This window comes from Blennius ocellaris (assembly GCF_963422515.1).
Source record: "Blennius ocellaris genome assembly, chromosome: 3".
Taxonomy (NCBI): Eukaryota; Metazoa; Chordata; class Actinopteri; order Blenniiformes; family Blenniidae; genus Blennius; species Blennius ocellaris.
In genome coordinates this window covers 6,794,114-6,810,441 of record NC_137652.1, presented here as the reverse complement: position 1 = coordinate 6,810,441, position 16,328 = coordinate 6,794,114, and the positions used below count along the sequence as shown (strand labels likewise).

At 43.6% G+C, this 16,328-nt stretch overlaps 1 protein-coding gene across 4 annotated transcripts in view; it reads right to left on the bottom strand.

Moving 5' to 3' along the window:
- The window catches only part of fbxw7 (F-box and WD repeat domain containing 7), a 104,672-nt gene that overhangs the window by 50,128 nt on the left and 38,216 nt on the right, over positions 1-16,328 (bottom strand). The window contains exon 1 of one of the 4 annotated variants that reach the window (XM_080520101.1): positions 6,063-6,441. The exons of the other annotated variants lie outside the window; for them this stretch is intronic. Within the exon in view, the coding sequence (XP_080376227.1) occupies positions 6,063-6,281 (219 nt within the window). The 5' untranslated portion in view covers positions 6,282-6,441. Of the gene's footprint in view, positions 1-6,062; positions 6,442-16,328 lie in introns of those variants that run through there. 4 annotated transcript variants of the gene reach the window in all.

The window sequence follows — 16,328 nt, the reverse complement described above, 5'->3', positions numbered from 1 at the left end:
CAATGACTGAGTTCCAGATACTCACATTGTATGTCCATCTTTCAAAGAGCCATCAACTTATTTTAATGAGGACCCTTTTTTTTTTTAATCTGCAACACTAAAAACCACCAAAACAATTAAAAGATTGAGACATTTTCACTCGAACTTTGACCGACATGGTGGCAACTTGTGGCCTCGCGGTCAGCTGAACAGATCGAATGACTAATCACAAAGTACAAAATGTGCAAAGCGGCACCCACATAGGTGCGCTACACCTCTTCTTTGCAAGGGTTGAGGAGAAACGGGTTCTACAACCACACATCCACACCGGAACCGAACACAGGTTGGGCGTCCAGTAACGCGTGAAGGGAAGACGCGTTTCACGCAGGCACAACGGGGATGAATTATTGAAGCAGAACAGAGATGGAGGGCTTCTGTGTTTGTGTGAAGACAAGCGGGTTTTCCGTTGCTGGAGTTAAACTGGCAGCGTTTTGCATTTCAGACACTTTAAACAAGTCTGTCGGCGTTTCCAGAGCTCCTGCCTAACTGTGTGGAAAATGCCTGCTTCTTCAGCTGGGTGCACATCATCGCTTTGACCAGTATGCTCTCGTATGTAAGGCACCACAACTCTCATCCCACAATGCATCGCCCCCTTGAACTCTTGGGGGGGGGGGGGTATTTAAACCGGGCTGAAGTTCCCGGATCATGTGAAGCCCGCCGTTAATAACAGCTTGACACTGACGATTACTGTAAACAGAAAGCTTGTAAGAGCTGCGTGTGGTGTGTAAAATTAAAGATGAGCAGTTTAAAAACCCTTCGGCGGAGTTCACGAGGGAGTCGCTTTTGCGGGGGGACGACAACACACGCCGTTTATTTTTGCATAGTTGCGCATTTGCTTATAAAGTCGAGGGGTAAACAGAAGTGTTTGGCTGATCCGGGTGTTGAGTAGCTAGCCGACTGGATCTGTATGCTCCCTGGAATGGGACTGCTTCTCAGAATAGCCAATGGCAGATGCTTTCCCTCCGTGTTATTTGGAGCCCAAGGGCAATGGAATCCACCCTCCTGCAGGGCCCTGTGGTACAGGCCCTACCGTCGGGCCGGAAGGGGGTCAGAATCGTCCGCCGCGCCAACCAGAGTTGCGATACCGGACGGTACCGTGATCAAATTTAGTGGGAACATTCAGTTGCTTTGTGAAATGTGAGAAATGACAAGAGATCTCACACAGACGTTTTGTCAAAGACGACAGTGTGGAGTTCATCGTTGCATCATCGCCATATCATCCATATTTTTTGAATACGTATCTTTACGCATGCGAGCGCCAAGATTTGTGCACTTTCCATCAGCTTAAAATGAAAGTGCTGCAAAACAAATGCTTCACAAGAAAAATCGGAAACTCTAAATATACAGAGAACATCTTTGAAAGTTAGAAACCTTGACTGCTTTTAACTGAGCACTTCAACACCAAACGCAGAGAGGAATCTCTTCAACTTCATGCAGCTTCACTCTGGTGTGTTACAGTGCATTGCATCAGTAATGGAAGAGTGTAAAAAAAAAAAAAAAGAATAGTAAGAACTTCAAAAGATTAATTAGTTTCTTATCCTGTCAAACACAATATTCCGTTTGTGGCTATCTGCAAACAGAAGAAAAATGGTTCCTGGGCCTGATTGATGGTGTTTGTGAAGCGGCGTGATGCCGTCGCGGGAGCTTTGGTTTCTTTACACGCCTTATCTCCAGAGACCAACATTAGTGAAGGCAGCTGCTCCTCCAGGGCGGTCGGCTTATCTGAGGTGAAGCACTGACTGCAACTCCAAAACGCCAAGTCGCAACTTGTCATGTAGATGTTCAAATTGAATTACAGCTAATATTTTCTCCACAGAGGACAGTAATCTAGGTTTCTTTAAATTAAGTTTGTGTGCGAGTGTTATTTGAATCCAACGCTAATTTTGTGCGATTCTGCCGCGACAGTTTGTCATCAGTAGCACCGAATATCAAACCACCAATAACCCCAATAAATGATCCCGTAAACACTGATTATTACACAACTTATGCGCTATGAATGTAACCATGGCAGGGCAGCCAAAACAGTTGGGAGGACTTTGCCGGTTCTGTTCGCCGAGAGCACGATCTTATTAATCTTATTAAAATATGAACAGCAACCAAGTTCTAAGCAATGATGTTGCAAAGGTACCGGCAAACCGAACTAAACATGGGAACTAAAGTCAAGCCAGCGCTGGAGTAACGGTCTACATTTCAGTCATGGAAAACACTTCTGTAATAGGTAAAGCATAGACAAATACCACTTGAGCCTCTATCAGATGGTCTGACCTCTAAACAGTAGGATCCGATGTGGTATCGGGTCACCCTGGTTGTGTCGTGTCGGCCGGGGACACGCGTCTCCAACCCCAAAGCAAACACGAATCCTCCGTGTATCCAGGCATATGTTCTCAAAAATAGACCACGTGAATGAACGTTTTCAAATTTGGTTGTCGCTTTTTAGCGACTTTCGAGGTGCGTGAAGATGGTGGGAAGATTTTCCCCAAATCATTTGATAAATATCTCCCGGTAGACTAAAGGTATATTTGTTGAAAATCTAAACGCCGTCAGTTTTCATTGTGATCATAGATGAGCAAAAGAAAATGACGGAAAATGGGAAGAAAAAAAAAAAAAAACACAACCCTGAAATATGTCAGGATATGTCCTGAGTTACATTATTTGTATTATAATGTGAGCATCTGAACCCAAGTACCACCATAACTACAAAACGACCACACGAGGTTACAGTAAAGCAAAAACAAACGAAGCGAACAAAACACATCTACAGTTTTACGGCTCGGAGTGAATGAGTCTCCGGACAAGGTAAAGGGAACCCTGAGGCCGAAGCCAACTCGCTATAGAAAGTTACACGCACACACCCACAGCACCTGCTCAAACAGCAAATGCATCTTGCTGATGGCTGTTGATGCGGACATAGCTGCTATGGGCAAGTCGGGATTGCCTTACTCAACAGGCCTGCAGCGCTTAGGGTGTGGTGGGCAAGAAAAGCAATACCACAACCGAAAATGTCCTGCTGTGAAAGCTCTATAGCTTGATCTCCATCTCCTGCAGCAGCTGGATGTCTATTCTGGCTCCCGGAAACGCAGCACCGATTCTCCTGGTCACATTTTAATTGGAAACTCAGGAAGCCAAACTATTTTTATCGGCACAATACGAGAATGTTTAAAGCCGGCGTGGGTTTTCGCAAAGACGTACATATAGAACGAGTGACCCGTTAGAGGACCGTCCTCGTCCAATTGGACGACTTAACTAGCATTTGGGGGGGGGGGGGTAAAAAAAAAAACTACTTGAAAATAACAGGGGCTGATAAAGCAGGTAGTAAATCCCTAAAGTAGAAACCTGAGGCAAAAAAAAGCTTTTTTTATTTGCTTAACCCGCTCCTTTTGAAGGCGTGTTTTCTGGAGACTTAAGTTGTACTATACCACCGAGACCCTGAGAAATCCCAGCTATGCCATTCATTGACAGCTGCCAAATGTGCAGCGCAGCCCACGTGGCTCCGGCTCTGCACAGAGCAGCGGGGCCAGAAACCCCACGAACCGGCCTGGTGAGAGCCTCCGGTGGGTCCGCCCGGCGAAAAACAGTCCGTAAGCAACAGGAGAGCTCAAGATCATTTATTTCATAGTCGCACACAATGAAAGCAGCCAGACAATAGTGATGCTGATTCCCCCCCCTATTCAAACCATTGAGCTTTAGATTTTAGTTTGATTTATTCGTTTTTATTACCAAATATAAGCAGACACAATAACTTACACACTAGGAGTGATATATTGTATCTTGTTGTGTAACCGGTGTGAGTCTGTCATCACAGTGTTGTTGGATAAAAGGTAGACAAGAGATTAAAACACCATTATTGCTGTACAATGATGTTTTGAGCAAAGAAACCTGCAGCATCTGCCTCACGTTGTCCTGTGAATTTATGTCTTGTTCTACACCAGCAGCAGTAACAACAAAAAACTCAAATAAGCCCATCGGCATAACCACTCGCTCCGTTCTGTGAGAAAGCCGAGGGGGCCTAAAGAGGCAAGCAGACGCTCAGTGATCGCCGCGTCCATCCTTATTCCTATTTAAGCTTTCGCCCGACGTTTGTACGCCGTTATTCTCATTACCACGGCCGCCTGGAAATCTTTGTGACATTAAGAAAACACCGTCGGCACCACTATACCGAGGAGGCTGACGGGAAGCCGGACACAAAACAGCCGCCGTCTCTTCCCCTGGTTTTAACGCTTGAATCAACTTGTCAGGATTTCACTGAAGATGCGAGTTCAGTATTTCTGCCCGCGCTCCTTTTTAAGAGCTGTGGACGAGCGGACGAGCACAGAGAACACAGGGTAGCCAAGCTGGAGACTTTAAAAGGAAACGGCAGTTGAAGCACAACTGCGTCTCGGATGTTCACAGACCCTCAGATCAAAACGCGTCTGGTACACGCTGTTGTTTCAAAGAAAAAGCAGATGCATGCACAGAATCTAAAAAAAAAAAAGATGAATAAAACTGCCGAATTTTAGTCAGGAGGACTTTTGACAAACTCTACAGCACAAGAAAAAATTGGATTTCTTTTTATTCAACATATAAACAAACGGTTGAAGCAAGTCATTTGTGTGCGTGCGTATATATTCTTTAAAGTTAAATTCCACAAATGAGACACTGGGAAATCTAAATTCTGCGGAAGGAAAACTCTGACTAATAGAAATGGATTGATCCTCCTAATGTTAGCGTATAAAGTCGAGGACGAGAAGAGAGCTTCTGTTTTTAAAAATCGCCGCATGGATTCATTCGAGCAGCAGCTTACGTGACACAGGAGCCACGTTTCATTAACAGCATGTCACGTTGCACATTATGCTGCATTAATTCAGGGAGGAATGTCAAAAGAGACTTTAGATTCAGGTACCTTCCCTGTCGGAGCTGCTATCAGGCATCTTAATTTGTTTAATGTCGCAGTGTCGGGGCTGCTTTGAGTAACCAAACAAAAAAAAAGAAAACGGAGTTGAAAAAAAAAAAAACATTTTCTCCACTCAAAATACATAATACCCATGTAAACATTTGTTAATGGTAAAAGGGATGAAATTGTGAAGCTTTCCATTAGTCAAAGAAAACCCAAACCATAGAAGCACTTTTGCTTTTCTACGTTTTAATTCAATTTATGATTCAGAGAAAGAAATTCTACAAGATAGACAGTGTCGCTTTTTTTTTTTTTTTAATGAAACATTAAATTATATAAATATACTCTTGTTTGTATGATTTTTCTTTCCCAAACTTTGTTATGGTGTTCTAGTATCAACATCTTGCTGCTTTCTTCCACTATAATTTAAACATTTGCCTTTATTTTTGCTTTGTCACAATATTATAGCTTCATATTTCCTGCTTTTTTAATTTATTACATTTGTTTATGTGTCTCTTGTCTTGTTTACTTTACTTTGCTTAATTGTTAACCCAGTTCTCGCTTTATTAATCATTCTTGTAGTTTCCATTCCTTATCAACATTTCAATTTGACAATAAAGGGTTTTTTGGGATGATTTTGACCACTTGGGTTAAAAAAAACAAAAAACAAAAAAACTACATAAAATTTCATTGCTCATTAAAACTCAAAACTAAAAATAGGCTCATTGGTCTCTTTAAGGTTATACGTTTGTGTCTGTGCTGTACGATGGGAGGAGCCGTGGCATGAAAACCGGGCGTACACGACAATAGATGACCAAAAGGAGAAATGATCCTCTTTCAGGCTTCTTAGTATTAAACCGATGTAAACTTGAAAAGAAAACTAGTTTATCTACAGCGTGTCTACAAAAATAAAAGCAGAATAATCAAACCCAAATCCTGCGGGGGTGCGAATGACCCCGACTGCGGTGAAAAATCCACCCAGAGAAGTTTGATACAGATTAAAGAGAACTTAGTGAGTGCCAGCAGGTTGTTTAGGTCATCAGACTCGTGACGCCAAACAAACAAGGCGAGAACTATTCAATGACCTGTGACATTTGTGACGTGCTAATAAAGTAAACGCGACCCGTTTGGCCCGAAAACGTACTTTACTCACCCGCCTGCGACAGAATGGTAAACCCTGAGCGATGATGTTGAGGCTGAATATCTTGAGTACTTTTTGAGGAGGCAAGGGTTCGGCTGCGGCGTCTTTCGAATGGGCCCGGTTGTGCGGCTGGCTCTCCGGGGGGGTCTTCTCTTTTCCGCAGGCAACATTAGGCGTCTTTTTACGGGCACCAGACGACGAGAAGCGGGGAATAGGGCAATGCCGCAGCATTGCAAAAAGAAAAAAGAAAAAAAAAATCTAAACCAAAGAAGAGTAAATCGAAATCGTCTAATGGATCATGTCCCTGGGGGGGAGGGGGTTAGCGTTTTCTCAAACAGCTGCAGTGCCTTCCGTGGACCTCCCGACCATTGTGCGGATGGACTGAAACTGCACTTGCCGAGCCCCTACCTACTCAGGATCCGTCCCCCTGCTGACTGGCACCCTTTAAAATATCTCTGGGGCGTGAGGTCACTGTTGTGCCCAAGCCAGGCAGAGCAGCTGCTGTCGAGGCCTGAAAAGAGCATGGACCCAACTCAGCCTCTCCCTCCCTCGGATAGGCACAGTGGAATCCGCTCCCATGACCCCTCGTCGGTGGAATGTGCGCCAGGAGCCGTCCAATGCAGCACATGTGTCTGTGTGGTGGGGAGGGGGGGGAGGGAGGGGGGGGGGTGGGGGGGACTTCCTGGTTGTGGGCATTCTCGGACCCGGCTCCACTCCTCCCAGCATCATCACTGAACCCAGACCAGTAGGACACGTGAAAACTGACAAAATGGCAAGTTTGCCACATTCCTTGCCCGAACAACAAGTCGCCATGATTGTTGAATCGAGGGATTGTAGTTTGCCAACCTTCTCCGACTCTCCTGAGAGCCAAGGTGTTGAGGAATGCCAATTATTTTGTCAATGTCAGCAAAGAGGCGGATGGTATTTCGGGAGACGATCACACAGTTGTTCAACACATGTACAGGAGCAATTCGCCGAGAAGGACGGACCTTTTAGACAACTTGGGTGAAGCTGCAACCGCATAATAACCTGAAAAATTGAAATGTTTGGTAATGGAACCAAACTACTTCTAAGTGTTGGAGCAGCAAAAGAAAAAGAAAGAAAGTACAGCAGCAGCAAGGAAAAGTGGAGAAAAGTTCTGTAATGCCATTTACGATGAATGAATAAGGAAAAAAAAAAAAAATGGCCCCGACATTCAGCTCTGAATATGTATGAACCTACAGGCTGAGCACGAGGCAAAGGACAACTTTCCCTCTGTGCATTTAAATGTCCGGACGCATGGCAACAAAAGACCCGAGAGGGCTTAACCCCTCTTCTATTCTCACATCCACCATTGTATGAGGAGGATTACTGTGCCTGAGCGTCCATCGGAGCACCGAGGGCCCCGACGCCCCAGTCAGCCGCCGGACGCCATTCAGTGGCCAACCAGTGCCCGTCGTTTTTAACAGCATGTTCATCACAATCAAGCCAAGTCGGCGCCCTTATGGGCAGCTGCTCAAACCCATTGAGCACGCTGGGACCCACAGCAGCGTGGCCCGAGGGAGGGAAATGTGTCGTTGAACTTTTGACCAAGTAAGAAAAGGATTGTAGTCGGATAAAATTGTGCATCTTTATTCCCCCCCCCCCCCCCCCAGCTTTCTCACCCGTAGAACACCGTACATGAAGTTTTTTTTTGCTTTTCTTCTGCTTCTAATCCAGTAATTAGAAGTTCTTGATTTACCATATTTTCCAGAGTATAAGTCACACCTGGGCAATTATTTTAACTTTGCCTCGATTTAACTGCCCCGCCGATCAGCTTCAGCCAGCAGCTGCTTGTTTGAGTTCAAAACTCTCTAATTTGTCCCTGCAGTTCGGGCCAGCCTTTTTTTTTTTTTTTTTTCTTTCCCCCTCCATCACAGCCTCTCTCAAGAGTAGTGGAAAGTCGGCTGTGCAGCTTTTTTCTACGGTACACATTTAGCTTGTGCAGTCAAACACTGCATATGCATATTTCTAGTCGTTTTGTTTTCAATACAGTATTTATTGTAGCTTCCTCGACTGTAGAAGCATTCTGATATACAGTGATATTCCAAATAGGGTATATTTTGATATACAAGTCAGTGGAAGTGGAAGAATTATAAAATATTTATCAAAGGAATGAATAAGATTTGAATTATGTCAGAATTTTCTTTAAAACGAAACAGAACAAAACACACTGGCCATCAGTCCAACGTGGCGTGGAACAACTAAAGAAGCAACAGAGAGAGGATGTTTGTTTCGGACGTGTCCCGGGCCTTGTGGGGGTTACTTGAGCTCTCGGACTAATCATAGGCCATCAAGCTATGTGAAAGACACTATTCCAGTCCATACAACATGATCAGCCCAAAGTCGGTTCTTAGATTGCAGCCGTGCAAGTAGAGCCGTCTTTCCGTCACACCTGACCTCTACGCGGGAGAAGATATTTCACTCTCAAGCAACGTTGTGCAAATGCATCACCTTGAAATAATATACAGATTTATTGTGAGGGGAGAAATCCGCGATGAGAGAAGAACTTTGCAAGAGGATGCCACGAAGAAAAAAAGACGGAACGACAGCAAGCTGGGCTTTTTACGGTTGAATCACCAAAGTTGAGGAGACTCTGGATTTATACTACACGAGACATCCTGAGGACATTTTAACCAAATTGCCAGATTACACACCGTTTGTGGCAACGCTCATAAATGCTCTTGCATTAATTTCAGTCAAGCTGTGCTGTTAAAAATTTTAATGAAGTATTATACATCTGATTCAGTTGACCAGTTGTTGTCCATCAGTATCTCATGTTTTCTGACTTCACATGCAGTTCTTGCAATCTGTGGTTGGTATTTAAATAAGTATGTGTCACTGCCACTTGCTGCTCCGCCTTAATAGCGTTGTGCCCTCCGAATTGTTTTACTGCTTATTAGGTGAAAAGCAAACTTCTGTTTGCAACATAGTTTAATGTATTTCATTATTTGTAGTTTGTGGAAAAGGTAAAGAGCCAAATGCATAATTAAGTCCCAGGGTGACAATGTTAATGACCCAATGCAAAGAATATCAAAGCAAGTCTTCCCACTACAATAACATTTCAAGGAAATTAGGACAGTGGGCAGAAAGCTGCAGCCCGGCTGAACTGCTGAATTATTAAAGACTCTAAAAAGGTAGAAGATCAGAGGCAGAATTGATACAGACAAAAGAAATTAATTCTGCATTTATTACTGGGCATAAAGTTTAATACCGTGTTCGCTCGTAACAAAATAAATTTAGTACAATAGCAACACAGTCAATTAAAAAAAATGTATTGCGTTCTGCGTATTACAGCTTGGTCACTGGGTTTGCAATGATAAGACACCTCGACACTGCTGGAGGCTCCGGAATTTCTGGCTTTGAAATACACTTTCAAACTGCAGCGGGCTTGTCGTGGACACCGGGCCGACGGGGTACAATTGCAGATGCAGGTTTTGGTGAAAGTGAAACCGTGGGCCTTGGCGTGTATGAGCACAAGGAGAACGCCAGTTTGAAGTGCAACAACAACAAAGAATTGAAAGATACTGACACGTTAAATCTGCAATTCGAGAGTCTTTGAGACAACATCAAACCACCCCACCGTGCAGTTTGAGCAAAGCATTAATCCCACTTGAATGCTGCCAACTGCTTTCATATCCTATTCATAAGCTGCTCTGGGGAACAAGAGGCAACACGGTGAATACACAATGTTTTTGCAGACTAAATTAATTGAAATGTACAAAAGACCGGGCTATTCGTTTCCATCGAGGATGATATTGAAATGTACATGCATCCCTGCATTCATAGTAACCGCTGCACAGAAAAACGAACGAGCAAGCGATGCATTTCCCAGTAAAGCTGGCGGTGTTTCACAAATATTCCAGCACCATGTTGCTCGCTCGCAAAGGTTGGATAGTTATAGAGTCAAATGTGAGGTGCTGAATAGCTGGACTAAACCGAACGGCCAGTGGTTGGTAATAGTTGTATGAATGTGACCTTCAGACCGCTGCCTCCCTCTGGTGTCAAACACTGGGACGACGGTGCCGTGGTTCAAAATAAAAGTCTGGACCTGACTAAAGAACACGCTGCTGACAATCATGGTTGTCAATATACACCGTTTATACACTATACCTCAAGTATGTCCTTTTTTTTTTTTTATTTGGCCAAGCATAAGTACATATATGTAAACAGCTGGAGATTTTCACAACATACAATGTTGTATTTGAAAGGTGCGGCTGACGCAATGGGCATCTAAAACGCCCCTCATTTATTCCATTAAGACCTCAAAAGAAAAAAGACAAACATTATGAAAGACCAGCTTCTCGAGTCGCACTTATAAAAAAAACAACACTTCTCCCCAGCCTGCCACATGTTTTCCACATTTGTGACAAAAGATTTATTTTGAAGGACAGGACATGAGACTCGGGCCTCTGTACGTTGGGTGGCAGTGTTGTCACGCGAGCATCAGTGTGATTTTAGAATTCTGACTGTTTTGGCTCTTCTCCATAGGTGGCAGCTTATGAAACAGACCAAAACTGTGCAACAGTGAGAACTTGTGACAGCGCTGTGTCACGTCTTCCCCCTGCAAATTCTTTGAGTCACTGAACGCAAGATCCTGTGGCGTCAACTTGTATTGCAAAACCCATCGGGTTGGAGCAAATTGAATGACTTGTTTTAACTTGCAGTCTCGCGTGCAAAAAATGCGTTTGAGGTGAATCTGCAAAAGTAATTAAAAGATAAAACATTACATTGCACCGTTTAAAGAAATCCAACAATGATTCTTCATCACAGTTGACTTTACACTAATGAAAACAAATGTTAACATTATTTCCTTGATTTCTTTCTTTCTTTTTTCTCAAATCAATAGATCCACTGCTGTTGTGCCTAAAAGCCATTCAAACGTATTGGCGCTTGTATGGTGCATGCAGGAGTTTCACATGGAAGCCCCAAAGAAGTGAAACGCCCATGTGTGCACATGGAAAAGGCCACCGAGACGCAAAGTTTCATCTGATCACAAGATTAAAACAGGATTTAGAGCACGTATGAGGATTTTGACTGACTGATGTGCGTCTGTGGAATTGTGCTTCAGTCGCGTGATCGTGTCTTTAAAAGAATATTAGCCAGGATGAACTGGGCCAATTATATAAAAATAAATAAATAAACTTTGTGGTTGTAGAAGAGAAGACCACTGGGCAATAAACAATTCAACGGGCGAGCGGAGGTGTATTCCGATATAATGAGGGCCTCGGTGGATATAAATGATCGTCAATATATATATCGGTGGGTATAACTAGTTGCCTTCATGTGGGATGATGAGAACACTGTTCCTTTGCGGCTCATCTCGGCCTGTGTGACGAGGCCAAAGTGTGGGAGACGCCACCTCCACAGTAAGCAGACGGTCTTTTATTTGAAAATGCATTTAATTGGTGAAATGAAAGAAAGCAAAAAGTGCATCAGTGAGTTTGCTTCAAAATGGGCAAAGTTAGTGATGGTTCCATCTCAAACCACAGATAGAGAAACTTTGGCGCGAAAACGCACGACGCACTGGTGCAATACTTGCTTCTGTACATCTGTCAGTTGAAGTGCTTTTCATATCCTGACAGCTTGGGAGACGTATTGCTCGATAAATGTGTTCCCATTGTCGCAACAAAGCAGAATCGCCAGATGTAAGAAAAGACAGACGTGGAGCCTCCAAGGCCATTAAACCACGAGCAGACAAAGGAGCGGACCCTTGTGCGTCACCAAGTAAAGGACATTTTAAACGTGGGCGTTAGGGGAGACATGATCAAAAGAAAACAGAATCACCACATCTGAGCAACAAAAGAACACACAAACCGATTAAAGGCAACCAAAACGATAACTCCATGATGATCAGATGTAAATGTATGCTAATCCCCCCCCCCCCCCCCCCCAATTTATTATCCAGACAGCTGAGCTGTGGAGCTGAATACGCAGAGTAGTTTGTTTAGTCAATACCTAATCTATTTACCATAATACAGGGCCCATATCAACATATTGGGTTTTGTTTTTTTTTAATGATCATTTCCTACACTGGCTTCACCCTGCTGGTGTCGGTGCACTCTGGCCTCTCCGTGCCGTCCCTCTTTACCTTATCAGAGCGCTGCAGATGCACATGTCACCCAAAGTCTCTGATGAGTCACTATGAGACACATAATCCTCCGAGAACACCTAATACCCGAGCCGTTAGTCACCAGTGATATGTTGAAATGAATTGTGAGGTGGACGGGCTGCATGCGATGCAGTGTCGGGAGCCTTAAAAGGGCATCACAAATGACTATTTATTCTTAACACATGGTGCAAAAGCATCTTTTAATACTCTTAGGGTTTGGACTGGGAAGGAATCCTGCATGTGCCTCTTTTCACGTGTTATGCGGGTTTCCACAACATATTACATATTAATAATCTTTCTTATATTGCATTTCCTGCTTTTGTGGTAGATTCAAATTATTCAGTGAAAGTGAAGTTTTAAGGACCTTTAACATTTCACCTAAATTTTACCACACGTTAATGTCAAATACGTCAACGCCATCCCGCGAGCTAATCGACGCCGTACGTTACACAGATACGAACAGCGGCTCAACACCGTATATTCTGTCGTGCGGCTCATGAAAATATCATGTGATACATGCCACTTAATATACGCGGCTTTGAATAGAAAGGCATGTGCTCAAAACGTAAATATGAAACAGGTTTATCACACAACCCCGGAGAAATTGTTGCACCGAGGGCCTTCTGGGATGTTTACATGCAGCCCGCACAGAGATGCTCAGACGTCTGTGCATTTTGAAGGGTAACTGATGGAACACGACTGGGGAGAATCACCACATGGATCAAAAACCGAGGGGGCGAAGAATCTTATTCACAACCTGTCGTCAGCAAGGACACGAACCTCATCATATTTTAGATTTCCCCCCCTCCCACTCCCCCCTCCACAGTGATGCCTCAAGTTTAGGTTTTCGACGTCTCGAGCTGTAGGTTTGCGCACTCCGGCCACACGTACACGCCCGACTGAATGCACTTAGTCCAGACACGAGTACTGATCCTGCTCTGCAATGCTGTTGACACATGTCACCCTGGAGCTGTGAAAATGAACAGATCATATTATGCGGGAGTGCACATGTACCGTTACGCTCCGTGGGAACGCATCGAGGAAGATTAAATGTGAAACTTACATGGACTGGAGATACGGGGGAACGCCACCTTTGCCATTATGATGCACTCAGTAACCCTGGTATTCAAAGACCTTATGATTTAACCTCTGTGAGCCGATATATCCCGTCAGCGCCGATAGGATTCGATAACCAACTTCGCATAACAAATCCTGGAGTGTCTAAGACGTCTGGAAAAAAAAAATTCAAAAACGCCAGAAAGCAAAGAATAGAGCTTTGAATTTAGTCCAATGGTTCTTATTTAATGGAATCGGTCTCATGTTATTTTTCAGAAACAAAAATCCAAACAGCTGTGATTCTTAATGCTCTGGCTTGCTGAATTTATGATAAAGAGGTGATGGACTTGTTGGGATGAGTTAAAAGTGTCTCAATCAGTGCTTTTGTTGCGTACAGTGACAAGAACGGGAAAAAAAATCATTGAATAAATAATTCTCAATGTCGAGTAAAGACGTCTCTTTAGTCCATGTGTCTTTAGATAATCAGGTAAACTTCTGCCGCCATATGTTCAAACTGGTCATAAAACGGTAAACACTGGAGCTCAACATCGTCTGTCTCAATCAAAATTCCCAACAGGAAGTGATAAATTGAGACTCAAAGAGACAGCGTGGCAACGATAAGCATTTTTAATTCAATAAGTATTTTGTTTATCTTGGCTGCCCACCAAATCTCACAATCAACACTTTAGGGACTTGTGCTGAAATGGCCTTCAAACATTTTCTGTATCATGAAGGAGACATCTGCTCTCACTTACCGACTAACGCAGCTCATTTTCTAACCTCGCAACCCAACATGTTTCATTTGTTCTGGTTCCCCATCCTACCGACTGATTTGGGGTTCGTTTATTGGCAGAAGGGAAATATTTTGTTGCTTCGGTGTGATTACACTGATTCACACAAGAAGTTACATCAAGCATTTTTCTTGTTTGTTTTATTCATCATCGCAAACCAGAACCTCTTTTGCATAACCCCAATATGCTCAATAAAATGAGTAATTATAAAGTGCAACGTGCATCTATCCAGTAGCATAATCCAACATTTCACCAATTCAATTTTAAGAATCTTAAAGGCCAAATTTGGAGTGTAATCTTTGTGATTATATGCAGAGGTACAATCTTCCCAATTGCCCCTTAAGCATAAATCATTTCTTAGTCAATGCCATGCACCTTGAAATCCAGTAGGTGGTGGTGATGTTCAACATTAAGCACGCCGCTTCACAGCAGCAGCACTCAGCTGGAGACAAGTTTATGTGCAATATAAAGTGTTTACAGGTGCATTTTGACACATCAGAGCCGAGGTTCTTTTTCTCGTCGATTCTTCAACTTGGCGCTCAGACGTCTGTGCTCGTGTTAAACAGTTGCAGAATATAGCCATACAAAGTCACGACGACACAAAGCCACTGCCGGATGAGTTACAGACTTGTGGATGTTCCGTATCTCACATGTACGGATGAGAAATGTGGTCCTGGTGTCTCTGCGCCGCCTCCCGATTCCAGCCATTCAGCATCCACAGCTGAACAAAACGTGTGCACTCGACATCAAGGCCAGCTGGCCCACTACAGCGACTGACACCCTGACGAACCCGTCCCGACAGCCGTGTCAGATGGCGAGAGACGCAAAGGAGTAAATTCGGACTAATGGCTATATTTAGGAGGATATAGGCGGAGGGAAAGGTCTGCTTCAAAGGCTTCCAACATTTATGTCACCGCAGGTATGACACAAAGTGAAGCAAACAGCTGTCACGGGTTTAAAAGACAAGTCATCCCTCCAAAACGACTCCCCCGTGTGTGGGTTGGAAAAGTTACGAGACGCCATTGCCAGTGACGAATCAATCACACAAAATGTTAAGACAAGAGTCGATTCTGCTGTGTTTACATCTGTTGGGTTTGTAGTGGAAGAGGTGTATTTAGACAAGACAGGATGTGAACATGTGCAGGCTGCATGCTGGCCTCTCATTCTGGGCTTGGGGCTTCTGTGCAGCGTTTGCATGTTCTCCCTGTGAATGGCGACTCCAAAGAGGGCCTGTATGTTTGTGCTTGCCCTGTGATGAAGTGGTGACATGCCTGGATAATCCCATACCCTTCGATCATCAGTGGCAGGAACGCCACGACAATGAGGTCGATAAAGGTAAATAGTAGTGCGGTGGATGAATGAATCCGTGTGTCTATGGTAATAAATAATCTACAGGTTGAAATTGAAAAGAGGTGAACAAAGACTAACAAGCCAATTACTACAAGACCAGGAAAATTAAACAAACATTTTGAAAGGGGAACAGTTCCTTTTATTGTTTTTTAGTTTAGCTAAAGCCTTGTACCTGAGGCAGTATTTTTAATATTAAAAAAGCCATACACCCGTCTGCCGATCAGAGCTTCAACTCGAAACAACAGATCTTAAATTGAGACGTCTTCCCCTTTTGGCCTAAATATACACATATGCGACCTATGACCTTCTACAACATCAGTCCAAAAATGTCTCCCGTTGGATTTATTAGGTTCCTTGTTCAAATGTACGTCGAGGCATTCCAGATATGATCCTCATCCCAATGTTTAAGAAAAGTTATTTCTGCCTTTTTAAATATAGGAGCTGTGAAGGCTGCAGAAACGTACTAAAGAGTGGCGTCATCTGTCATCACTGAAACGCGGCACCAGTGTCGATGCTGAAACGCCGGCCCTGTGCCGCACCGGAGCCTTTTGAACAGCAGGCATTGGTTTTGTCAGACAGAGAAGTTATGGCAACAATTACGACCCTTACTCATGATGTCAGCCATCAAACACTGACCCACATTCACCTGCACGCATCGCCGCTTTGAAGACGTTCAGATGGAGGCATAATAAAATTCTAATCCAAAAGGTCATTTTAAATCAGTTTCTTTAAAGTTTTGCCATTTTACAATTATCACGCGTCATCTGTAGGTGGAACGGCTTCATCATACAAATGATGACATGTCAGAGGACTTCGAGAGACAAAACAGGGTCTATTCCTTCATTTGTAGTTCCCTGTATTTATTAATTTTGTTTCCATTAATGTATTTGAATGTGGCAGTGCAACCAGTGCTGTAAATATGCCAGATTTAGCACAGAGCTCATTTCCATG